Here is a 27,697-nt window from a genome sequence, read left to right on the forward strand (position 1 = left end):
GCATGATTTGAGTGTGGCTTCTCTAGGAGTGGTGTGTTGTAATTCGTGTCTTTGAAGGTTACCTGTCTGTAAATAAGACAAAGCATTTTCCTGTTCTTATGAGAATTCACAGATTAATAGAATATATCTGGTTGGAAGAGATCTTGAAGATCATCCTGTCCAACTCTCAACTCAGCACCGAAGGGTCAGCATTAAGCCATGCTCCTAAGTGCAAGGTCCACACACTACCTGTGAACACCCCCCATGACTGTGGCACCACCACTGCCCTGAGCAGACCTTTCCAATGTTTGATAAACCTTTGAGTGAAAAGTATTTGCTAATATCCAGACTAAACCTCCCCTGGCACAGCTTGAAACCGTTTCCTGTAGTCCTGTGCTCGACACCAAGGAGAAGAGGCTGCCCCCTCCTCATTCCAGTCTCCCTTCAGGTAGTTGGAGACAGCAATGAGGTCTCCCCTCAGCCTCCTCTTCTCCAGACTGAACAACCCCAGTTTCCTCACATGCTCCTCATAGGCCATGTGCTCCAGGCCCTTCATAATGTTCATTGCCCTTCTCTGGGCACGCTCCAGCACCTTAATGTCCTTCCTATAGTGAGGGGCCTAGAACTGAACACAATACTCGAGGTGTGGCCTCACCAATTCTGAGTACAAGGGGGGTGATCACCTCCCTGTTCCTGCTGGCCAGTGTTTCTAATACAAGCCAGGATGCCACTGGCTCCCTTGGCTACCTGGACACAGTGCTGATATGCTCAGTGGACTGTTGAAACATCTTGCAACATTGTAGTCTTTTCATCTTTATTACTTACTGAATTCATATATACTTTGGAGCACTAAAACAGTTTCAGATAGCACAACACTTTTGGTCTTCTCAGGGCTGTCAAGATAAAAAGTACCTGCAACAAAAACTATGACAGAAAATCTAGATAATGGCATTGCAAACGTTGATGTGAAAATCCTGTCTCAAACAATGCCAGCCTTGTAATGCCAGATATTAAGGTTCAGATCAAACAGGGCTACTGACACAATTCACTTCCTCCTGTTGTTATTACATAAAGTAAGTAGGTTCTGTTTAATAATCTGACCTCTGTTTCTACATTTGCACTGCATAAATCAGAGATAAAAGATTTTTGTATTTGCCTGCAAGGACACAGTGAGATTTTCACTGAGAGATGGGTGCTAATTGCTAGAATCCACCATCTGGAAGTTACAGCTTCTCCTGTAGACTGGAGATACACGAGCAAGGTCTGATGTAGAGAAGCATTTAGCTGCTCTTATGGTGCTTCTGTACACAAGCAAGGTATTCTTGTACATCATCAGGAGAACCAAGGATGAGAGGGACTCTCTGATGAATGCTCTCAGGTTTCACATCCAGCACTGCCACAGTCCCTGTAGTTGCCATTCCGCCTGCCTGCTCAATGATGAAAGCCATAGGGTTGCACTCATAGAGAAGTCGGAGCTAGAAAGAAAGAGGGAAATCATGACTGTCTCAAACATTAACTGACCTAAGTAGCAATGTCTATCATCCTCTCCTACTTCCCACTACTGATTTCACCTCCCTTAACACCTTCTATTTTAAGGAAGAATATTCTTACTCTTTATGCAATTATCACCACCATTATTTCCAAGCTGACATACTGATAATGTGGTATCAGTTAAGCTGTATTTTGCTGAAAATGTCAAAAGCAACTGTCAGACCTGCAGACATCAGCAAAACAGATAATCCATCTAACAGTTCCAGGAAAGAAAAGCCAAAACCTCTTCTTATGTGTGTACAGCTTTATGTATTACCTCAGAGCTTGGGGTAATCACATTGTGTTTGCTCAGGATGTTTTGGAGTTTGAAACTTGATGCCCCGAGTCTCAAATTTCAGGATTTGATTGCTGCTCTTCAGACATGTGAATAAACATTACTGGCCTGAACTCATCCAGGTAGCAACTCTGTTTTAGAAGTAGCTGTAGTAATCATTAAAAGAAAAATTTTCCTTCTGGTACGGAGGCACGTCTGATTTGGATAGATAGAATTGCTATCTATTCACATCTGGAGTGCCTGTATTCTGGTGGAATGTAAACTTATTTGGGACATATGGCAAAAGCATCTGTTTTTAAAAAGTTGTAGGTAATAGCTGTTCATTTTTTAACAGACATTATTTCTGTAGGTTTAGTTGAATCTTTAGTGGTCTATGAAGCGCATGAAAATGTTAGCAAACATTGTTTGCTTAAAGGGCTTTCGGACAGAACGTTTTCTGGGGAAAAGGAAGTGTGACAGTGCAACCTTATATAAAGGTAAAGAAATGGATCAGACACAGGACTTTACTGCCCATCATTCCTATATCATGCTGTTTATAATAAACCCATCTCACAAGCTTAAATAGTGCATATTACTTTCATTCTTATCTTTAAAGCCCACTGAAATGCTGCTTCTAGTAAAAAGACACCATCTGATAGGCAACATAGGACCAAAAACCTTTGTTGTTCTCTTTAGCATATGGCAAATTTTTGGAAGATCATGAGGCAGAAGACAGCAGTGGAAACACTGTGGAACCACATTTTGAGTTTTGTGTTGCTTAACTGTGACTATATGGCTTGAGGAAAGGAGTTTTCCTTCAGGTGGTAGTGCAACTACACTTAGAGGTCATCAAATGGGCTCTTTCTTTGGGTAAGTTTAATGTTTCTCACCTAATAGAGGGCTAAAAGCCTGAAGTTCATATCTGATTCAAAAAGAGTATGTATTGGCTGGTTCTCCACTGCTTATTGAGTGTTTTATCCTCTTTAAGAAGGAACTCTGTATGCTGGAACTTCCATGCATGTTATTTGCATTGCTCTAGTTTTGATCAGTTCCAGTTTCACTTGTCTCCTCTCAGCTCTCTATCCAAGGTCACAGATTTTCAGGGTGATGATGATCATCTGCCACAAAGGCATTCTGTCTCCAAAGAGAAGAGGTTTATATGAAAAGAACTGTTCACAACTGCACTTCCGACAAGAAAGAAGAAAACTTTTATTTCTAATGGTACTACAGTTTTCTTTCTTGCATTATGTTGTCTGTGCAAGCCAAAATCAATTATTATCAACTATTATCAATCTAATAGTCAATGTAGACTAACTCACACAGAAATACTAATTTCTAGAACATTATGTAAGTACTTTATACATTTGTTCTTTTGTCTCTTCAGCAATGGATTAACACAGACTTTGAAACAAAAAGTTTAATTTGAAGAGGCCAGTAAACAAACCCACCTCTCTCACAGGAAATTCCCTTTTTGTCTCTTGCTGTGTTACACAAACATATCCACACTGTTTAATGGGTAGTATTTTGGGGGGTTGTTTTTATTTTTATGGGATGATATATCGAATATTTTAATCAAATTTGCCCAAATAAATATGCAGACCTTTTCTGTTGTGTATTCTGAAGAGAGTTCTTTTCTTGTTCTCCTCATTGTGCAGACTACTAGAATCTGCTCACCAGGATGGAACTGGTAGTCCTCTGTCCCCAAAGGACTGTAATTATTGGGATGTTCTGATACCAGTGTGGGAGATGGGGCAAGCAGTTTTATGACAGCAGATTCTTGAACATACCAATCAAGAATACAAAAGAATTTGAATAGAAAGTTTTAAGGATGGTATTGACCTGTAAAGAAGCCTTTTGAGTCAGAACACCATTGCTATACATTGAGCCAATTGTTTCCTAAGGATGACCTCCAGGTTACTGGTAATTCATAGATCAGCTGTGTAACCAAATCTCTTTTAAAATATATTTGTTTAACATGGGGTATTTGATGCTGCAGGAGAAAAGTTGAGGCTGACTATGGTCTATGGTCCAGCAGATTCAGGGAAACACTGCATTACATTGCACTGCATTAAGTCACGCTCTTTTGTACAGCTGTCCAAATGGGAAATAATTTTTTCCTAAAATGCTGATATCAGCATGCATGCAACACACCTTCCACTGGCAGTTTTTCAGATCAATTAGTAGAAGCTTGTACCATTTGGAAATACATGGCAGGCAAACTTGGTTGTCTAACATTGGATAAAACCCCACCTGGAGTTCAGTATATCCCACCTGGACTCTAGTTGCCACTATAAAGCACAGAGGTCTTCCTGAGACCCATCTTGCATTTGCCAGCTGTGCACAGGCATCTCGATCGATTTCTGAAATATTTCTCTTTAGAAAAATGAATAAAGCCTTTGGTTGCAATGAAAACCATTTGAATATTTTTTAATGTAAAAGCACAGAGGAAGATTTCTGGCCTAAATAATTGCCTAAATTTCTTGCCTACATTCAATTGCTGACAATTATATCCATTACTCATTTCCTTCAGAGTTGGAGAATTGTTATTCATTTATATATCTAAACTATTCTATATATCCAAATTATTCCTTTACATCTCTGGGGAAAACCAGAGGTACTAGGTCAACCACAAAGTAATTGAAACAACTTACCTTTCCTTTAGGACTCTTCTGATTAGCAGGATACATGAAGATCCCACCATACATCAAAGTACGGTGAACATCAGCTACCATGGAGCCCACATACCTGGCACCATATGGGGAACTGCCATCCTGAAAAACATAAAGTGTTACATCTGCAAGGGCAGACAGTTAGTAGCGTCACAAAATATAGTTTTGTTATAAAACATGAATCAAAGCTGCTTAAATCAAAGCTCTTCAATCAATGGCTTCTGTTTTGTAATAGACTCAGCAGCATAAATGTCTGTAATCAGTAGTAAAACAGCTAAGGACCTGGTATAAAACTTGGTCACTGCAAAGTGCAACATAAGGGAGTTGGTGGAGTTGTAAGTGAGTGTCCCACTGTGAAAATCACATTATTTCTTCTGGAGAGGAAAAAGGTTAACCTGTGCTAAGATGCTGCCAACATTTACATTTTTAGGATTTTATTTACTATACAGTAAAGGACGGAAGCCCTCAGCTGGGACTGTCTGGAGTTTGGCAGCAAATGATGGCAAATCAGAAGCAGATTTGGAAGCAACACAAGCTAATAATAACATAGTTAAATCTATATGCTTGTTAGAGACCTTAATACCCCTCCTCCATAAAAAAAATCACAAATGTAAAACAGTGCTCTCTGCCTGCTGCTGCTGCACACTTTGGCATTGATGTCATGGTAGCTGATGTGGAGAAAAGAGATATGGTCACTTGGGTGCTCCATACATACAAGTCATAATTTGGCCAGTGAAAAATCCTAAGGGATAGTGGCAGCTTACTGTCAGTTACAGATGATTAAATGCTGACACTGCTCCTTTAACTGCTGCAATGCCTTGTATTGCAGAATGAGTGGCACAAATACAAGAAGTCTCCCATCCCTGAATAGCAGCCCTGGATGTGAAGGATATGTCTCATTATTTCTCTCCAGAGCCACAGACAAACCTCAATTTGCCTTCACCTGGGAGGCAATACAATACGTGTTTAACTGGCTGCCTCAAGGATAGAATTGTACTTTTACCATCGCTCATAATGCCTTAACAAATACGTTAGCAGAAATTGCTATACTACCTCAAGTCACAGCATATCAATACATAGATGACATACTGAGAAGAGAAGAAAACCAGCAGGAGGCTGAGTGTATCATGGAATGGATCCAAGAGAAATTAGCAACACCAGGACTGGATCCTACTGTTACTCCATGTAAATGCTAGGGGCCTGCACAGAAAGTTGTATTCCTGGGAGCCTCGTGGGTTAAAAGAGCTGCCTCCATTCCCTCAGATATACTAAAGCAGGCAGAACAAAGACAAAACCCCCTTAATGCAAAAAAATTACAGCAGATCTTGGGAACCCTGAGCTACTGGTGTAAGCACATTCCTGGCTTTTCAATTATCATTCGTCCTTTGTACAATTTGCTCACGAAAGAGAACTTGTGGGGTTGGACTGACCAACACACAAATGCATTGTAAATGCTGACAGAAGAACTGTGGCTATTCCAGCAGCTGGGTCCTATGTACCCATCTGATCCTATCCATGTAGAATGTGGATTTAGTGAACACGGTTCTCACTATAACATATGGCAAAGGGGACCAAGAGAGCCAGAGATGCCATTATAATTTAATTCCCAGTACTCAGTGATACTGAGATTAGGTATTCAGACCTGGAAAAGGGGCTATTATCCCTGGTACAAGCAGTAAAATAAATAGAACTGCCAAGGAAAGGACTAGATGTTACTATGGGGGTCGTTTTCGCCTTTCAGATGTAGTCGTAAAGGGGACAGTGCCACCTGCAGGTGTTGCTCAGAAACCCACCATTGGTAAGTTGCGTGCCTGTTTAGGTGTTCATGACATACCTATCATAGAAGGCCACATTGAGGTGTCTAAATTGCTAAAAGGTGTAAACAATACTTTGTTGTTTCAAACCTCAATAGGTAAACAACCTCCAGTTCAGGAAGCACCACCTCTAACAGAAAACAGTAACCTTGAAGGGATATGGTTCACCAATGCATCATCCTATAGACAGAACAAGTGGAATTACAAAGCTGTGGCAATGAACATACCCACAGGGGAAAATGTGAGCAAAACAGGCAAGGGAAGTGCACAAGTAGGAGAACTTACTAGCCTATTTACTAGCAGTCCTAGTAGCCACACAACATGGTGCTAGCTGTAGCTGTACTGATTAGTACACTGTTTTAAGGGGAACCACAGAGAAGATAAGACCCTGGGCAGCAAGTGACTGGCAGGCAAATAGAGTTCTGGCCTGGCAAAGCAACAGGTGAAAGCAACTGATAAAATTAGGAGAACAGAGGGTGCTGAAAATTGATTGGGTGAAAGGACATGATCGATCACCTTCTATTGCTGGGCAGTTCAAGCAGCCTTACGTGACTGCAAAAAAATAGATGTTGCAAGTGATGACTGTGAATGGGAGCACTTCCTCAAATGGCTGCATGTAAAGTGAGACCACACCAGACAAGCCAACTTGATTTGGGAGGGCAGGGCCTGGGGATGACCTATATCAGGAAAGCTGTGTGAACAAGTGGCAACCGCCTGTTCCCAGTGCTGCTTGCAACTTAACAAAGACTATCCAAATCAGGCACCTACCCTGCACATTTGGGAGAAGGCAACCCTCTGGCACACCTAGCAAATTTATTATACAGGGTCCACTGCAACCTTTGGGGGTAAAAAAATATGTATGGGTGGGAGTGGAAGTCATCTCAGAAATCACTGTGGCTAATGCTGTTACAGCTGCCACTGGAGAATATACAGTCCATACATACTATGAAGGAATGGTTCAGTACACCACTCCTTCCTTAGGACATTCAGAATGATAATGATTCACATTTCTCAGCAACATTGGTACAAGACTGGGCAAAGGAAGAAGTGATTCGATGGGTATTCCATTCCCCAAACTACCCACAGGCCAATGGTATTGTTGAACCAGCTATTGGATTAGTCAAGTGGTTTGCAAAACCTCATGAATCTGGAGGGAATCTGTGACCATCCAACATTATCTATCAATTAAACAACAGATGAAGTGGAGATAGTTGTCCCAAAATAAAAGCCTTTTGCCCGTCAACCATTTATATTGCCCTGAAATAAATCCCAAACCCAGGGAATACCCTCCTGGCTTCTATGCAGGTCAGCCAGTGTTGGTTAAGATACCTCAAACTGAGATTGGCAATGATACTAACAAACCCAAGTTTTTAAACTTGAGAAGCAGAAGATAGCTCAGGAAAACTACATCATATCAACACCAGATGAATACTACTTTTTTTTTAAACCAAATTAGGCCAGTTAAGATGAACCCAAGCAATTTTCCTTTCTTTTCTTTTGCAAATGCCACAATGACTGCAAATTGCACTTGGGCCCAAGGATCACCAGAACTGTCTGCAAGGACTGCCAATATTTCTGATTGCAATATTGCTACTTCTAGTTATAATTATAATGTGGAAATTAAAATTTTAGTAAGAATGTGGGCAAAAGATTGTACATAGGAAATCCTATTGATGCTAGTTATGTTTAATGATAGCTTTAGTTTAAGCTCAAGTGATTTGAATCTCATATTGCAATTACTCTGATCTTTTGCACAAATGCATAGCGTTAGTCAAATTGCTGCATGCTTACTACTTCCTGAATCTGATGAATCTCCAGTAAATTGTGGAAACCACAACAAGGTGCATTGCATGAGAATTCAGCATCTAAATTTTAATGCTTCCCATTTGAATAGTACAAAACATCGCAACTGGAAATGCACCGAAGTATGCATGTCACTGGCAAGGAGATTCAGAGAACACGTCCAGTAGCACAAACTATCAGGATAGGATTTGCTTGTAATTATTATACCAAATCTTGATGATACCTGGTTTTATTTAACCAAAAACAACACCCAGTGTGATACAGTATGTTCTGAAGTTGGTACACCCTCTACAGGACACACTGTACAGGTCAGTAGTGAAGACTCCTGGACCACTGATCTGATCTTCCAGTGGAAGGCTGATAACATCAGCACACTGTATTGGGAAGGACATGAAGAAGGATGGGAGGGATAGAGTGGACTACCCCTTCTCTCCTCGCCACAGTGGCACAGTGGAAGCTTGGCCTGGAGCTGACAAGCAAGCTGGGGAGGGGGTATAATGTTAATAAGTTATTCAATACCATGCTGACATCATGCTCACCTCAAAAGGAAAGGCTGGCAGGGTGCAAAAGGGATTTATGGGACTTGGAGTTCATCCTGTAGCTTGTAAAATTTTCTGTCCCAGGTTTTTGTGTCTTTTCCCCCACTGCTGGGCTGGGAGTTTTCTCACTTTCCTTGGTTTGCTCTTGAGGTGTGGTTCACATTTTGTCTGTTCCCTTGTTTGCTGCATACACTGGTACTTTTCTTTGTATCATTTTGTATTATTTCATTGAGTTTGTTTTTTTGTTTTTGTTTTCCCCTATCTCAACTCCACAGGGTTTTCTATTATCTTATCTGCCTCTGGGATCCTCTTTCTCCTTGCCCCACCAGGGAAGGGAGGGAGAGGGGTAGGGAGTGCAGTAGTGGCTCAGAGGTTTGGTTTTACCATAACAGTTTTTGTTTGTTTATTTGTGTTTCACTCATGCTGGATGGTGAGAGCTGGAGTTGTTTATAGCAGACTCTGTTAATCGAGCACACGTACACTGAGACTGTTGATTCTTTGTCATCTTCAGAGAAAACAAACTTCTCTCCCCTCCTTTCTGGTGCCATGTTGGAATTGCATGTGCAGCTACAAGCAACCTTGAAGATGGCACTACAAAACAAGCTGATTTTAGATCTGTTGCCATTGCCAGTGAACGGACTATGTGGATATTTGAGTCTAACTAGCAATACCTGTGTTCACCAGCCAAATGTAACCTGAGATCCTAGCAAACAGCTACACCATAAGAAATATGTTCCCAAGGCCAGCAGAGAACTAAGGGTAAATATGGAGGTGAGGTGGTTGAATAAACTTTTTCATAGCTTAGGTTTTTCACTACAGGTTGATTACAAAATTTGTTGCAATCTGTATTGATAATTGTCATTATGATTATTATGCTTTGTGCTTTACAATCTTGCATTAGATCTATGCTAAGCTGAATATAGATCCATCAGGTGCATATCACATGCGATTGGACAGAACTGGAAACATATGTAGGTAAGGAGGAAGAGAAGTACAATATAAGGGATGCTCCCAAAATCTTTGTTATGCAAGCATGATTTGAGCTTACTGTGGTACAGGTATGCATGCTAATTTAGCATGGTTCTGGAGCAAGGTCAGGATGCTTACAACCAAGAGGTGTTTATGTTATCTCTGGGAATGAAGATCCATAAAACAGTCCTGCTAAAAAGCAGAAGAAGGAAGTCTTGTGAAGATAAGACAGCCCAGTTTCAGATAAAATTAACGAAGCCAGACTAAACCAACAAAAATATGCAGCTTCCAAACAGATTTCAAAGGCTATAGTACCTGAGCAAAGAGCTTTGCCTAATCAAATGCAATTTTAATATTAAAGCTGATACTGTTCAGTACGGTAATGAGCCAAACAGAGCACATGCTAAACATAGATGACTGTGATGCTTAACTCTCCACCCAAATCATGATAAATGTCACCTGGAAGGCAGAGACAGCAGGGGTTAGGGTATAAAAATCCATGAGAGGAACATCTCTTCAAGTGAGGAAAGACTGCTGATTTAGCACAGATGAAGGCAGTCAACAGGCTTTTTCTTCCACCCAGGGCAGGGACACCTTCTTTGTAAGAGTTGTACATTCAAACACAACTTAATTTCTGCTGCATTCTTACTATAGCTCTGTGCTGCTGCAAAGATTTGTGTCTCCAGATTTGTCAGATGCTACCTGGGATTTATTAACCTGAGCTTGATCGCTTGCAACCACTGCATTTATCACTGGCAATCCCCAAACTGTTGTGTTTGTCACTTTAATAAATTAAACTCATAATTATTTCAACAGTCTGAACCTGTGCCTGTGCAAGGCCTTACTGGGGCACTGCAAAAGAGGCTAACAATAATTTGTCAAACAGTTCCAGTAAGAAATCTGGGTCTCTGAAACAGGCAGATGTTGGAATCTTAGCCAAGATACAACAATTGCTTGTGGCCTCCAAATGCCTAAACTTGCCTGAAGCTAAGCCCTTCATAAGACCTGATCATCTATGGGGTTCTAAAGTAAGAACTTTAAAGAGATGCATTCAGAGTATGGAAACCAAGGTGCCCATATTTTGAGCACACAAATAACTGGTATCAACACCCAGGTAAGGACTGAAAACTTCTTTACGTTATCAGAACAAGGTATCCTTTTGATTGTTGATCCTTCACTGGTTCCTATGCCAGGACATGAGGAGAGACATCACTTTTCACTTCATGTCCGGATGGTCCCCAGAGGACCCTAGCCTTTTCCTTCTAGCTTATATGTGAAGTTGTGAAACTGGTTAAAGCACTCCTTCTGCAGCTTAGTTTGGGAGCTAGCAATTTATTAATAATTGTAGTTTTACTTGCACTTAGCTTAGAAATTAATGTTGTTGAATAAGAGGTGAGAGCAATCAGATAAGTATTCAAATTAGCCTTAGGTTCGCTGATCATAAAAATGCTAAGGTAGGAAATGTAGTGGGAAAGCAAGTTATCTTGAACAACTGGGAGTCATGTGCTCCAAATGAGCTCCACCTGAGAGAAACGATGTGTTACCATACTTTCATGAAGGGGAGATATGCAATACATCCATAAACTGAAGGAAAACTTTGTGGGAATTACTGTGCCAACAAGTATGTTCGTCTTTTGCTATCTGTGACTGTGTCTTCAGCGAAGCAGAGAAGAATTCATAGGTCTCCAGAAAATGAGAAGAGAAAGAGTCATCATGCTCTTTTAATATAAGTATTTGTGTATTGCAATGCCAGAAGTTTGAAAGGCCCTCTGAATGTTTTTTCCATCTGGCACAGTGGTCTAATAAAAGATCTAAGTACTTTCTACAAAGTTCATCTTGGGATGATACTAGATCCAGAGAAATACATAGAGAACTTGTTCAGCAATGCCAGCTCCAAGATCTTTAGATATCATAAGCTAATCATCCTACCCAGCAAAATTCTGAGATTAGCTGGGAGGAAAAAAAATCCGCAAGTGGGAGGAAAAAACACAGACAGAGAGAAGCAGCATTCTATTTTGAAATTTCTTTCCCCAACAGTTCCATGCAACTATGAAATTTTGGTATTTGCTCTCTCTTAAAAGGAGAAAAGATTGTCATGAACTTCCACAATATAATGCAAAAAACCACGAGTCTTAAGCCACTAAATATAAGACTTGGACATTTGAGAGAGATGTTAGTAAAACTGGGACAGAGAACTGTCTCAACCTATGTAATAGTTCTTGTTCAATTGTTCTTGTGCTGTTTTCCATGATTCTTTCTTCTTGTGTGCATTAGGACAACCATTGAGAATTCAGAGGAAAACAATACAAAGTATGAATGATACGATGGATAGGACACAGCTTGGAGCTTTTATGTTTATGTTATTTAAACGTGGCCCTATTCACTCCAGGCACAACTGAATAATACTTTTAAGTATCCAATCCCTTATCTTTCACAGCTTACCCTCAAATACGCATTTAGACTTCAAATGATGGCTTCAAATGATGCTAACAGCTATTTGCCCTTCTGACTTTGCGACTGCAAATACTGAGGTGGAATAACTCCCATCTTAACTGATGTTAAAGAGAGACCAAAGCAAGCATGCAGTTTAGGAAACAATGCTTTTCAGGGCAAGATGTAATTACAGTCTAAAATTAAATTTAAAAATACAATCAAATGAAGAGTTCTCTTTTACAATTTCAGGAGATAAGGAAGTTGCATATTCAGATAAGCTAGAAAATAGGTACCTCATTTGACTGGCACTGTTTCAGAGCTTTGTTGAAAAACCTGGTTCCTTGTGTACAGCACATTTTCCCCCAGAGTGATGAACAAACTATGAATTTACTTATCGAAGTTTAAGTTATAAAAGATACAAGAAAAATCCACATCAGATACATACCAAAAACTGACCTGATGGCACAAAAGGATACAAGGGGCAGAACTCTACAAGGCCTTCAAATCCATTCCCATTGTCCAGGACTGCGTGGAATGCAGTACTTGCTAGCACACAGTACATTGGATACAGTGCTAGTATTTCCTTACCTCAGGGAATTTCTTCTTCTGTAAGTACTCTGTCACTGCAGGATCAAAATACTTTGCATAGCCTTCATTGAGACTGTATATTTTCCCTTTCTTCTTGATTTTAATATCTCTGTCCACCAAAATAAATTCACCAAGACCCTACAGAAGAACAGGATAGAGTAGCTATTACCAAGCAGCAGAAAATTTTGTTAACTTTCTGTAAGCGTTGTCACACTAGAGAAGGCAAAACCACTATCCGGGCTTGATCTTTTCAACATCAGCCTTGTATATAAAGTCACAACATTTCAACCAAAGTAGAAATCACAGAATCTGGGTTCAATTCATGAAAATTTGTCATGTTGGTGCTACAAACAGAAAGCAATTTGACTGTAATAGTTGCATATTAAAGAACACCTCTCAGCCCTGAAAGCAGATGGGTCATAGTCTCTGTCCACACAGCAAAAAGTTACAGATTAAGAAATTACACTGTGTTCTGACTTTTTCAAGTCTTTATCCCCATCTTTTCTAAATATCTTAAAGTGAATGTGGCTAGCTACCCCCAGGGTTTTGCTTTCTGCAGCTTGACTGCAGCTTCCACCTTCTCTGCCTTTGTGTCTAACTAGAGCAGCTGAAGCTCCCAGTTCTTCCCACTCAGAATGAGCCTATTTATCAATGTTAAAGGGAATTTTGATAATTATGCATCATTTTATCAAAAAAACGAAACAAAACACAGCAAAGCCTTCTTTGTTACTATTCACATGAGTGGTCTTGCATTTCTCCTCTAACACTTGAGCTCCTTGGCTGGGCACTGAGGGGTGGCACAGAATTGGTGTGGGTATCGTTGGGTGTGCAGCTTAGAGGACATGACCATGAAACTGAATTGCAATCAAGAAATTAGACATCACTCTGCAAAAAACTGCATCCAAAAATGGTCTTTTCCCCAGGCTAAACACAGAACAGAATGAGTTTCTTCTACAAAAAAGCAAGAGCAAGAAAAAAATAGGCATCCTCTAAGTGGAGGCAAAGACACTGTTCAGAATAATTTTTTCTTAAGTGTGTGCAAACCAGCACTCTGGTTTGAATGAAGAGGGTTCCAAATATGATTTAACATAAACTCTTTTTCACTGATTAGAAAAAACCAAACAGAGGTATTGCAACCAATATACCAATTTATTATTAAATATTTGTAAGGTGGAGATGGGATGCTCCAGGACATGGGTGACAAAGCAGAATAGTTTAAATTGCTTAGATTACAGAGACAGTAATCTATCAAAAATTAGCAAACCAAAGCGCAGAAAGCTCTGAAAGATAGTAGCAATGTAATAAACATCATGACTGTACCGGATCAAGCATGAAGCAATCCACTCCTTGCCCTGTGGAGAGGGCAACCAGTGTAGCACTGCCATACAAGGCATAGCCTGCAGCAACAATGTTGCGCCCAGGCTGCAAAGCATCTTCTTCAGAAGGGTCATCATTTGTTTCCTGAGGAAAAATTACCGTTGGACTGAAGGTTAAACTCTTATGAGAAACAATAAAACCAACATTTCTGTAATAATGTGGGGCAGATTACCTTTTTGTGACTGTGCAGGATTTTGAACCAGCAAACTGAGATTATTCCCAGTAGTTTGGGGCAAGTTTGGTACACGTACATGTACACACTGAGACGAGACAGGACATCAAGAGTTTATTATTTTATACGTGTCATGCAAGCATCATGACACCTGCAACGAAGCTGATACCTTTGCATTTCAGCCTAGTTAGTTCAAGATCATCAGAAAACTGAGACCAAACAGAGGTGCTACTTTTCCATAAATGTAAACATAAGCTATCATTTTGTCACCTTTCAGAAGAATGAGAGTGAGGAAAATATAGTAACTAGCATTACAGACCGATCTCTTCAGGTAGGACAGTGTAAAAGGATAGATGGTGTAACAAGATGGAATCAGGTTTGTGCATTGGTCTCAACTGGTGAAGAGATAGGAATAGAAGTGATATAAATGTTCATATTATAAATAAAATAACAAGTACATCTGCATATGTAGTGTGTGTGTGTGTGTGTGCAGGTTTGCACAGATAATGTTACATAGAATGGTCATGTGACATTTTACTTCAGACTTTTAATCAATTTTCAATACTTGTATTTTGATTTGGCACTTTGGTTATCACTATAAATTTCCCCAGCAGACCTGCAGTAAATATTTCCAGACAGATCTGGAAGTATGCCTCTGCCACAGCTTACAAGAGTTTGGAGTAAGAAAAGAGAAGAGCTAAAAGGACTTGGAAAGGCTGGCTTCAGCCTTCATGTTCTGGAACTACAAAATTGTAGGGCATGCTTGATGTTAATGTTTCTTTAAAAGTCTTTGGTTGCAGTGGATCTTTTGTGGACGCTTTGATAGTGAAAAATAAGAAATTAGAATGAGAACCCCCCTATATTCTTTCTTCAGGCCCTGATTTAGTATTTTATTCTTGATTTGGATGTTACTGTTGTAGCTTAACCCTAGCCAGCACCTCAGCCTCACACAACTGCTTGCTTCCCCCACCCTCCCACCCCACAGTGGGGTGGGAAAGAGAATCAGAAGAGTGAAAGAAAACACATGGGTTGACATAAAGGCAGTTTAATAGATAAAACAAAGCCATGCATGCAAGCAAAGCAAAACACAAAAGTCATTCACCACTTCCCATCAGCAGTCAGGTGTTTAGAACCATCTCCAGGAAAGCAGGACTCCCAACAGGCTCTTGGAAAAACGAACACCATCATTCCAAACATCCCCCCAGGCCTTCTTCTTTCTCCAAGCTTTATATGCTGTGCATGATGTCGTATGGTATGGAATATCCCTTTGGGCATTTGCGGTCAGCTTTCCCAGCTGTGCCCCCTCCCAACTACTTGTGCACTCCAGGCTGCCTGCTAGTGGAGTGGTGTAAGGAGGAGAATAGGCCTTGACGCTGTCTAAGAACTGCTTAGCAATAACTAAAACGTCACTATAATATCAACACTATTTCCACCACAATATATATAACAGCCTCATGCAAGCTACTGTGAAGTTAACTCCACCCCAGCCAAAACCAGCACACAAACTCAGATCATTTCTCGGTGAGTGCATGGGCTTAATTGAGTTGAGTAGCAGATAAGTATAAATAGCAGATGTAGCCAAAATTACCTGGTTAAAAAAAAAATTAAAAATCAGTATATACTCTTTTGTGTAGGAATTATAATATTTGATGCATATTGAGTAAATTATTTAAAAATCAAGAATGCTTTCCACACATATTTTCTGAAGGAAAACAATTCTCCTTCAACAAAAAAAGTTCTCTGCCATGCCCCATGGCAAGGAGTTCTCAGGGTGTCCATCAGGGTCATAGCAAAATGGAAGGCTAAGGGTAACCTGGGGATCCCATTATTCATTTTATGCCAACATTTAGAAGAAAACTGAGATGTGGGACACTAAACCCACATCTTTCTTGGCATCCAAATATTCCACATCAACATATTTTCATTTTCTGCTTAAAGATTTTGTTACTTTTGCTTACAGTCTTTAGCTCTGTTTTGCTCAAAACTTTTTATCATTATTATTTTGCCAAAGTTTTCTGTGGAAAGAAAAATCTAGTTGCCAACTGGCTCTTCATGGGAGCTGAAGTACAACATGTATGAATACATCTAGTATGCAGTCCCTTGGAATTACTTTCTGTCTAGCTGCTCATTCAGAGAGGTTATAGAGCACATAATGAAGGAGGACTAGTTAAAAACAGTTAGTATATTCCAGAGCATTGAATGCTATTAGTGTCTAATCCTTTACTACGCAAGCTTTTACAGAACCAACAACTCTACCCTATAAAAGCATCTTAAAGCATCTTCTCTTGCAAAAATATAGTCCCATGGTCCATATATCTCAACATCAAATGCTATGATTTTCTGTCTATAGTAGACATTACCTGCAACATTAAATGAAGAATTAAACTTACATTTGCACACCTGGTTTTTTGTATGTTTTTCTCATTGAAAAAAAAAATATTTTGTCTAAATAAAGAAGTTTCTTTTATAGAACATGGTGTATATACATATTACATTGATGTAAAAAATAGTTTTATGAGATGAACCTTTCAGTCCTATCTCTCATACATATTTCCTATGCTTACATGTCTGAGAAACCACATATTTGCTGACTTTCTGAAAAAAACAGAGAAACTCTTCCCTCAGGAGATGGACAGTTGGTCAAAATTTACTTGGTTTTTTTTCATCCTTATTCATAACTGTGTTTCCAGGACCCAGCTTCCAAAAGGAAAGAAAAAAGGTCAGTCGCAAGCAAACATCTTTCAGAGCTTGTCAGAATGTCAAAAAACTAAAGATCAGCTGATATTTCATTGTTAGGACTGCAGGGTTTTTTCCTGCCAAGTCCCATGCACTGTGAAACAAACCAGGTAATTAAGATGTCTGGTTAGGCTCTGATAGCTGCTGAATATTTTCAGTTCTTTCTGGTGCACAGATAGATTTCTTTCCTGTTATATTTTGACTATGAGATGGCAGTAATGAAAGCTCTTTAGAGGCAGAGGGACTGCAGGGAAACTCTGACAAGTATTGACACTATCCCTTTGGCTCATTGTTGATGTAAAGCAGATGAAACAAGGTCTGCAGAGTCTGGCTAAAGGGGTACCCGCAGGTGGTATCTGAGTTTGAATATTTTTGTATGTACGATTTGCCTACATCACATGAGGAAATTCTCACCAACACTGGGAGCAGCTCTGGAAGGACTTGGATTCCAGGTCCCTGTTTGTATCACTTTTCATGAGTATCTTTTGTGTTTCTCTGATTTTTACATATTCTCCGTAAGAGAACACATGGAAGGAAGGACATTGTTCTCACAAGGGGTGTGTGTAGATAAAATACATCCAAGACAGTGGGCAAAACTACAAATTAAAGCCAGAATTAAGCAAACAGCAGTTTCATAGCATATTATGTGCAGTCTGAATTGCAAGTTGTAGATTCAGTTCAGTGGCATGAAAAATTGTGAATAATCCAAGAAAAAGCTTACTGTTACCACATCCTGACACTCCAGCAGTGGAGAGCTCCTCAAAACCAGTGACTGTCATGATCCTCTCCCTTGCTCTGACTTCTGTTGATTCAGGAAAGCTCCTCCCTCATCCCAAATTTTTTGACATTTCTGGTCTTTTTAATAATAATACTACTTCAGAAAGTAAAAGCCAGGTGGAAAATTAAATAAACTTAAGACAGCATTTATTTCCCAAAGGTTTTCTCTAAGAAACTATTGCAGAGCTTTTCTGAAGGGAAGCAATAGTACCCACCACCGTAGTAGTGGCTGTGGATTGAGAGCAGTCAAAGAACCAGGTTTAGGTTTGAAAAGCATTGGTGAAGTCTAGCGTTTGTGGAAAAGTGATTAAGTTGGGTTTGGGTAGTGGGTTTTTGTTTGGGTTTTTTGGGCGGGTTGTTTGGTTTTGTTGTTTGGTTTTGTTGCTGTTTTGGTTTCTTTGGTGCTGTTTTGTTTGTGTGTGGTTTGTGTTGGCTTTGTTGTTGTTTTTTGTTTTGTTTTCTTCTCATGCAATTATCTCAGAATTGGTTGGCACCAAATATCAGACAAATGCTAAGGATTATCCTTTGGAATTACAATTGCTCTAGCCTTTCCAAAATTATGTCACTGAACCATCACAGAATCACAGAATACATCCAGTTGGAAGAGACCTCAAAGATCATCCAGTCCAACTCTCAAATCAGCATTGAAGGGTAAACCCTACACCATGTCCCTAAGCGCCAGGTCCACACAGTGCTTAAATACGTCCAGGGATGGTGACTCCACCACTGCCCTGGGCAGACCATTCCACTGTTTCATAACCCAGGATATCACTGGCTTTCTTGGCCATCTGGGCACACTGCTGACTTATATAGTCATGGAAGATAATGGCAAGAACCAGAAGGAAGGGCTGCCCATCATAAGTGAAGATCAAGTTTGTGATCACCTGAAGAACCTGAAAGTGTTCAAGTCCATGGGACCTGACGGGATACACCCATGGGTACTGAGAGAACTGGCAGAGGAGGTTGCTAAACCCCTCTCTATTATATTGCAAAAGTCCTGGCAGTCTGGGGAAGTCCCCACGGACTGGAAAAGGGGAAACATTACTCCCATTTTCAAAAAGGGGAAGAAGGAAGAACCAGGGAACCACAGGCCAGTCAGTCTCACCTCTGTGCCTGGTAAGATCATGGAGCAGATCCTCCTGGAGGCACTACTGAGACAGAAGAATAGTGAAGAGGTGATTTGGTACAGTCAGCATGGGTTTACCAAGGGCAAATCCTGCCTAACAAACCTGGTGGCCTTCTATGACAAAGTCACAACATTAATAGATGAGGGGAGAGCAACTGATGTCATTTACCAGGACCTGAGCAAAGCCTTTGACACTGTCCCACACCACATCCTGGTCTCCAAGTTGGTGAAGTCTGGGTGTGATGGATGGACCATTCAGTGAATAAAGAACTGGCTTGATGGCCACACCCAAAGAGTGGCTGTCAATGGCTCCATGTCCCAGTGGAGGCCAGTGACAAGTGGAGTCCCTCAGGGATCAGTCCTGGGACCAGTCTTGTTCAACATCTTTGTCAGTGACATGGACAGAGGCATTGAGTGCACCCTCAGCAAGTTTGCTGATGACACCAAGCTGTGTGGTGCAGCAGACATGCTGGAGGGAAGGGATGCCATCCAGAGGGACCTGGACAGGCTGGAGAGGTGGGCACAAGCCAACCTCCTGAGGTTCAACAAGACCAAGTGCAGGGTCCTGCATCTGGGTCAAGGCAATCCCAAGCACAGGCTGGGCAGTGAGTGGCTGGAAAGCAGCCCTGACGAGAGGGACTTGGGGGTGCTAGAGGACAGGAGGCTCAACAGGACCTGTCAATGTGCACTTGCAGCCCAGAAAGCCAACCAGATCCTGGGCTGCATCAAGAGAAGTGTGGCCAGCAGGTCAAGGCAGGTGATTCTCCCCCTCTACTCAGCTCTGGTGAGACCCCACCTGGAGTACTGTGTCCAGTTCTGGAGCCCCTATTACAAGAGGGATATGGACATGCTGGAATGTGTCCAGAGAAGGGCCACCAGGATAATCAGAGGGCTGGAGCACCTCTGCTATGAGGACAGACTGAAAGAGTTGGGGCTGTTCAGTCTGGAGAAGAGAAGGCTCCGAGGTGACCTTATTGTGGCCTTTCAGTATCTGAAGGGGGCCTACAAGAAAGGTGGGGAGGGACTTTTTAGTTTCAGGTAGTGATAGGACTAGGGGGAATGGAATAAAGCTGGAAGTGGGGAGATTCAGGCTGGATGTGAGGAAGAAGTTCTTCACCATGAGAGTGGTGAGAGCCTGGAATGGGTTGTCCAGGGAGGTGGTTGGGGCCCCATCCCTGGAGGTGTTTAAGGCCAGGCTGGATGAGACTCTGGCCAGTCTGATCTAGTGTGAGGTGTCCCTGCCCATGGCAGGGGGGTTGGAACTAGATGATCCTTGTGGTCCCTTCCAACCCTGACTGATTCTATGATTCTATGATTCTATATTCAGTCAACCAATACCCCCAGGTCCCTCTCCAAGTTGCAGTTCTCCACCTACCCATCCAAGTCTGCAGCTTACTATGGACTTGTTGTGACCCAGGTAGAGGACCTGGCCAATCAATCTAACCTGTCCAGATCCCATTGTAAAGCTTCCCTACCCTCTAGCCGATCCACATACCCACCCAGCTTGCTGTCATCTGCTAACGTTTTTTTTCCTTAAGTGCTTCTCATCCATTGGGATAAACATCTCACTTTCATTCCTTTCATACTATGCTTTGATAACAACCAATAAAGCACTTACATCATTATTTCAAAGGATTTGGAGTTAATATTGTTTAAAATTACTAGTGTTCTTATGTTCTTGTCTGAGAGGAGGGCACATTACTTAACATATACTTTGGAATTAGCATTTCAATGGAAAGAATTATACAAAAGAAAGACTGAAAATTCAACATTGTTTCTAACTTTGCAGGGAAAATTGATTAGTTGTTCTTCTAATTGACTGTGCTTCATCCTAGCAGTAGGTTTTCTGTTGGGATACGAAGAATTTGTACAAAGCAATACGGTTTTCTTTTTATGAAGCACTTATGAAGGGTGCTTCAACACCCTACATGAAAACCAGTGACTTAGGAACAGCCTTTATAACAAATACGTTAATATGTTAGAACAAAAACATACACAGAAGGATCAGAAAATGAGAACCTGAGTGTTTGGAAGCAACATGAGTTCTTTAGGAAATGTTTCTATTCTGAAGCAGAATCTTTGCTTCACACAGATTAACAGATGGTAGAGAAATCTAATCTGTATTTCAGCTGGCTAAAATATATTAATCACAGAATCACAGAATGTTAGGGGTTGCAAGGGACCTCAAAATATCATCTAGTCCCACTTCCCTGACAGAGCAGGATCACTTAAAGCAGGTCACACAGGAATGCATCCAGGTGCATTTTTAATGTCTCCAGAGAAGAAGATTTCACAACTTCTCTGGGCAACCTGTTTCCAGTATTCTGTCACACTCACAGTGAATGTCTTTTTCCTTATGTTCATGTGGAACCTCGTATGCTCCAGTTTGCACCCATTGTCCCTTGTCCTACCATTGGACATTACTGAGAAGAGCCTGGCTCCATCCTCCCAACACTCACTCTTTAAATGTTTGTAAACATGAATGAGGTAACCCCTCAGGCTCCTCTTCCCCAAGCTAAAGAGACCAGCTCCCTCCACTTTTCCTCATAAGGGAGCTGTTCCACTCTCTTCATCATCTTTGTGGCTCTGTGCTGGACTCTTTCAACAAGCTGAGGTCCTTCTTGAACTAAGGGGCCCAGAACTGGACACAATATTCTATACATGGCCTCACCAGGGTGGAGTAGAGCGGGAGGAGAACCTCTCTCAACCTACTGACCACACGCCTCCTTAATACACCCCAGAATGGCATTGGCCTTCTTGGCCACAAGGGCACATTGCTGGCTCATGGTCATTCTTTCCCATCCCCTACCTATGCTGATACATGGGGTTGCTCTTTCCCAGATGCAAGACTCTGCACTAGCCCATGTTGAATTTCATTCCATTTCTCCCTGCCCAACTCTTCACCCTGCTAAATGGCAGCACAGCCTTCCAGCGTGTCAGCCACTCTACCCAGTTTGGTGTCAGAAGCAAACTTGCTTACAGTGTACTCTCTGCCCTCATCCAGGTTGCTGATGAATATATTGAATAGTACTGGTCCCAGTACTGACCCCTGAGGGACTCACACTGAGCACTTGCCTTTATAGTTATGCACAGTAACTTCAACTTTCTAAAGAGAAAGCTAATGTTTATTATTTGTAATATGCTGGTTTCCACCTTTGAGAAGAGTGCTATTGCCTACTGCGAATATCAGGAGGTGTTGTAATTTCTTGGGATATCTATAGAGAGATAAATTAACTCAGTGGAAGCCCCTTTGCTCCGTAAGGGCACATGGTATGTATCATATCCACATAGCTAAGCTCTTATCCCTGCAAAAAGTATGGTGGTGGATGGTACTGGAGGGAGTCCCTGGGCTGCTCTTTCCACCCAGGCACCATCTCAGCATTGTCTGCCATGGGCTGTATCTGTGATGAGCATTTGAGCTGTTTGCACTGCTGTTAACTGTGTGGATAGTAATATGGCAGCAACTGGTTTGTGCCATGGCCCTGCTGAGGTTGTGCAATAACAATTTGTTTTGATGCATATTTCAGCAGTGATCATTAACACATTGCCTGCCAGAAGTGTAAAAATATAAAGACTAACCACTTGAAAATTAAAAGATAAAAACAGACTGAAAAAATGTATTTTCAGATGTTGGCAATGTAGCATCTGAGTCTGCAAAACTGCTTTGCAGTCACGATGTTACTTTGCAATAGTAATGGCTGAGGGTGTCCCATAGTCATATGACTGTGAGCTCTGGCAACTGCTGGGAGATTAGCCATCAAATCACAAGACTTGGCATGACTCTAACTATTAATGTTTGTTAATTGGCTGCACAGTTGCTGTTCTGTGCAGCCCCACAGAAGCAGACATGCTGGCAGACGTGCTGTAGGTGACTGCTTTCTTCAGCCTCAGGTGGCTTCCATCGTTAGCATCCTTACAAGTTCCCATTTGTGATAGGCATAGCAGTTTGCACTGGGAGGCCACCACACTGCTAACTGTGAGGGTCTGGGCAATGACTGTCAGCCCTCTCCACTCGCTACCCAGGAAGATAAATACTGTGATATGTAGGCTCCGTAACGTTCCTTAGCACTTCTGCAGAGAGCTGAGCATCATAAAATGAGCTAACCAGCTGCCTTATGGTGAAAAGATTTTATTCAAACACCTTTGTGAGGGATGTACTGCCACCTAATAATTTCATTGGGCTGGGTGACCCCTTCCTAGGAATTCAGGAAGCATTTTAGCACAGGTGAATCTCAAGTGGTCCCTCTTTTTCTAAGGCTTTGTTGATCCCAAAGACACTTGAAGGACATAGGAAAGAAACTAAGCAAGCTGATATACACAGGACATTTTGCTTTCATCAAGTAAATCATGTTGTATTTGCTTCGTTCACCTACTTACCTTTTTGTAGATAGCAAATATTGTTCCTATTGGTGCCAAACAGTCTATATTGGATGAGCCATCAAGGGGGTCAAAGCACACCACATATTTACCCTGAAACAGAAGTGACAAGGGAAGCATTAAATGATACATAGTCTTGTGCTATCATTTCCCTTTACTTGACAAAACCCATATTATTATGACTGTGTTTAGCCCTCCAAGTGCATCTGACACAGCTTGTCAGACAAGGCTGAACTGTTGACCCAGCTGGCCCAGCAGCACAACACCCACTCCCTGTAGGGTCTGACAGAGAAATTGGAGAAGGCACATTTCTGCTGACAGCACAAAACCTCATGATGGGAAAGAGCAGAGATGGGAAAGAGCAGTCCTCTGCTGCCAAAAAATCACTTGAAAGCAAAAGAGTGACTCATTATAGAAGCAAGCGTCTTCCTCCAGTTTTGTTTTGTTATGTTTTGTTCCAAACTAAGCAATTTGCTTGTGATATGAGCTTTGAGGGTAAGAAGGCAGAAAGAAAACATCTTGCAGAAAGGTTAGGTTACGTCAGCACAAGCACTATCTTGCTGCAATAGGATCCCTTCAAGAGGGAAGCCTCCTGGAGCAGTCAGGTGTTTCCTCTGGATATGTAACAGAAGTCCCAGTTCTGCCAGCCTCTCATCTCGTTTTGCTTTGCCTAAATATTAATGTAATCAGAAACCACTACACTGGTGGTTAGTGAATGTAATAATATGCTTACACCTGGGATCTGAGGTGTGTTAATAAACTCCAAAATAATTATTCTTCCCCCTTCACAAAGCTTTAATAAAAATGTAACCTGCCATAGCTCCTTTAGCTGTTAAAACCATGCCATCCACCACAGTTGTTAATCAAAACAATGCAGTGGTGGTGCAAATTCTCTGAATTCTCCTGGAAAGGGTTGGGTTTAGGGGCCAGGCCCATGTTTCATAGGTTGAAACAAGAGTGCCACCTGCTGCTGCCTGAACCCGGAACCCACTGAAGACAGGAGCTGCACAGACCCTCTTGTCTTTCGGGGTGATAATGGCATCCTTGTTCTCCTCTGTTACCAGGACGCAGGTACTGTAGGAGGATTGGAGCATGTTAATCACTAGGGAGTTGGATAATACATCCAGCTTCTTCACTTCATCACCAGTCACATTCACAGTGCCAGCTATACCATACCTACAGAGAAGTAAAAATATCAAGAAACCTGAGGGACGCCAATGTTACAGGATTTTAGGATAACAGCAAGTGAACATGGCTTCTTCCTTCCGTCTTTCCGCACTTCTAACCTTTGGGTTAAACTGATAAGATGCATTAGAAGACACTTGCTGCAGCTAGAAAATAAAAGTGTGCATGAGAAAGAGAAAGGGCAACAACATAATTTTGAACCTTTACATGTGTCCTTTTGCTCCTGCTTGGATGTTCTTCAGGCTAGGAGAGAACCCACAGCCCAGCTGGTGGGTGACAGGCTTCTCTAGCAGCCCCACAAAGCAGCTGACAGCAGCTCTGAGGAAGAGTTATTTTCTGTTGCTGGCTGCTCAGAGATCCATGATGGTCTTTTAACCCACATCCACTCAGTCCCAAGCCATCCCAAAATCAGAATCTTTAAATACACCCCTAGATAATTCCTGATGCAGAACTGTATCTCAAGATTCGATGTCAGTTTTATCCTCGGCTGAGTTCGGATCACAGAATGTTAGGGGTTGGAAGGGAACTCCAGAGATTATCAAGTCCAAACCACTTGCCAAAGAAGGATCACCTTCTGTTCCCTTCTGATTTTAGCAATACACTGATGATATAGTACACAGTAATACAAATATTTCATAGATTTTCTGTTGAGAAAACAGTGTTTAGACTTAATGTGTGTGACGTGGCCAACTTAGAAGCGTAAGCAATTGTACAGGGAACAGACACAGCAATTTTTTGGCTATGGATTAAAAAAAAAAAGAAAGGGAAGAAAAGGAGAAAGGGCAACTAATTAGTCACTAGGATGTTTGTTAGCAGCAGGCCTTACAGCAGGAGGGTTTGGGGGGGGGAGGCAGGGCAGGTCTTTCGTCTCACTCAAAGCTTCCTGAGCTTTTTAGAAGCATTGAGCATTTTGGACAATTTTCAGGCACCATTCAGCACCCATTCTCCACTCAGCATGTTTTCAGGCACATTCCTAGCTCAAGTCTATGACATGGGAAAAGTCTTCCTTTACTTTTGAAAGGCAAATTTGTTGAAAATTCATGCTGAGCACTTTAATGTTGAAGTCATGTCACAGTCTCCTCCTCAGAAGGGTTAGAAAATTAAAAGCTCTCTAATTTGTCAAATGCATATAACACAAGCCAATCACTGTGGTTAACAGTTTGCTATGGGAATTTCTGAAATTTCATTGTTAGTTGCAGTAATTTGAATGGTGCAAGTTACTCATTCATGTGTTTGGATACTTTAGATATTTTTCTTTCATCACCAGAAGCGTTTCTTTATAGAAAGATACATTTGCTCCTTAGCATAATGGATGTTTTCTTTCTGAAGGGAAGATTCATCTAGTGTAGTATCCAGGTGTTCTATAGGCTAGATGGCCATTGCATGTCTAGTCTACCAAACAAATATTCTCCCCACTTATTAAATACCTCAGAGGCTACACACTGAAAAATAAAAATGAGATAAAGCAACTGTTCCCTAAAGTCAGGGAAGTGAAACAGCCCAGCTTCATCTATTAAGTTCAGTGACAAAGTACAGTTTAACAGTCAGGGTACAAGAAGTCTGACACTGCTCTTAACTTAGATTATGTCTCATGTCCTCTCTATGTATTATGGCACACGTCTGTACAGTGAGTGTGATACTACTGAGATCCTGACTTCATTATGTGAAAAGATTATTGAGGACTTCGACCAAGTAGGCAACACAAGCACAAAAAAACCCCCAGAGCATCACACATTTTGGTGTTTCCTTGGGGAAAAAAATAAAACCAAACAAACCAAACCAATCAAACAAAATAAACTAACAAACAACAACAACAAAAAACCAAAGCAAAACAAAACAAAACTCCCACAAACCCCAACAAACAGAAAAGAACAAATTATAAATTGTTGTTTCTTACACTAATATATTTCCAGTCTTTTTTGTGCATGTATGCATATGTAAGTACAGAGAAACATATCTTTCAATACATAACAGAACCTGTATATTTTAAATATGTAACTTTATTAGGACATTCCAGCTTTGAACTACTTAAGATAGATCATTGTTAAAAGAATAGTGCTGATATCTATTTCAACTGGCTGTGTAAGGTACAGCTTGGTTCATGCCACACTTTACTAAGACAATTCTGTATTCTATTTGGTAAGCTACTAGATGCCAAACTGTTATGTTTGTTATTCATACAGGGCCTTTTAAGACTCCCCATCTGCAACCCTGATAATGCTTGAGGAAGGAAGGGAAGTTATGGAAGGCTGTTGTTTCGGATTGTTACTTGTACTGCAGTCAGGCAGAACATCAGGATATGACAAGCCCCTGATTTGCACAGTTCACCACTGGCTTGGATGTTAGCAGAAACTATCACAGTGTGATAGTCTCCATTAAAAATATCATGTTGTGATATTCTGCAGTGTCACAGTAGATTTTAAAATAGATCACTATGAAGATTTACAAGAGACAATCAGGTTAGTAGTGCATTAACGTTCTAACATATTTTTAGAGTAAAATATTATAGAACAGCAATTACTTTAAATGTCTACCACATATCCAATATTAAAAAGCTCCAGAAAGAGAGATCTCCTTCCCACTCACGATGATCCAAGCTCTGACTTTCATGCCAACACTGACTCAGATTAGATAAGACACTTTTAGTGTATCTATGAATCCCTGCCCGCTCCCCAGCCATGCTGTCCAAGAAGTTGTTTCTCTGCATCCTATGTCTCCCCATATTTCTAGGTAGGACTCACATGTGGGCAAGGCCTGCCTTTCTGACTGCAGAGGAAATGGCTTTTATGGCAGTCAGCATGGAGTTGAGCAGCTGTGTCAGCTCCCCTGTTGCTCCTTTAGCGCGGCGTCCCTTCTCCATAACGAATCTTGTGAGTGTTAGCATATCTGTTTCAAAGGGGGTTTTGTCAGACATTTTTGCTGGGTAGCAGAATTCCTGTCTTCTCAGCTTCACAAAAGGCTTTCTTTCCTTGTTGAGATCCTTGGGAGCTGTTTTATTTTGAGGTGAAGCTTTGGGCTGCGTTGTTGGTCAGAGTTTATAAAGATGTTTCTGAGACCATGTGATTGAGTGCTTAGAATAACCAACCCAGGCTGGCTCCACAGTGCCTCTGGGATGCAAGAAAGGAGCTTGAAAGGGGACTACAGCTGAGTAAACACTGTTTGGCTGCCCTCCCCACACACTGGAATTAGTGATGTGCTGATCTAGTAACACATTTTAATTGTGCATTAGACTGCTTATGATGCAAAACTCTTACTGGCTGGACTCTGCTTTCTTGTAGCTGCCACTCAGCAGTGAGCGCAGCGTAGCTCAGGCAAAGCACACAGTTTGCAGGGCACTAGAAATGAAAGC

General features: G+C 41.2%; 1 protein-coding gene across 1 annotated transcript; it reads right to left on the reverse strand.

Moving 5' to 3' along the window:
• Positions 1-794: 794 nt before the first annotated feature.
• On the reverse strand, positions 795-27,262 carry LOC128979217 (fructose-1,6-bisphosphatase isozyme 2). The gene is made up of 7 exons (XM_054397392.1): positions 27,090-27,262; positions 24,177-24,339; positions 23,164-23,256; positions 13,919-14,059; positions 12,599-12,736; positions 4,435-4,554; positions 795-1,454 (listed from the first exon to the last, which is right to left on the reverse strand). The coding sequence occupies exons 1-7, from the start codon at positions 27,260-27,262 to the stop codon at positions 1,260-1,262; spliced, it is 1,023 nt and encodes a 340-aa protein (XP_054253367.1). The 3' UTR covers positions 795-1,259.
• Positions 27,263-27,697: the final 435 nt, after the last annotated feature.

Source organism: Indicator indicator, chromosome Z (genome assembly GCF_027791375.1).
Source record: "Indicator indicator isolate 239-I01 chromosome Z, UM_Iind_1.1, whole genome shotgun sequence".
NCBI classification, from domain to species: domain Eukaryota; kingdom Metazoa; phylum Chordata; class Aves; order Piciformes; family Indicatoridae; genus Indicator; species Indicator indicator.

Bases quoted from the DNA above. Each gene is read 5' to 3' on its own strand.
- LOC128979217 (XM_054397392.1), bottom strand. From the start codon at position 27,262: ATGTCTGACAAAACCCCCTTTGAAACAGATATGCTAACACTCACAAGA. The intron at 24,340-27,089 runs GTGAGTCCTACC...ACTTCTCTGTAG, and splicing joins AAGGCAGGCCTTGCCCACAT to GTATGGTATAGCTGGCACTG. The intron at 4,555-12,598 runs GTAAGGAAATAC...TATGTTTTTCAG, and splicing joins AGAAGAAGAAATTCCCTGAG to GATGGCAGTTCCCCATATGG.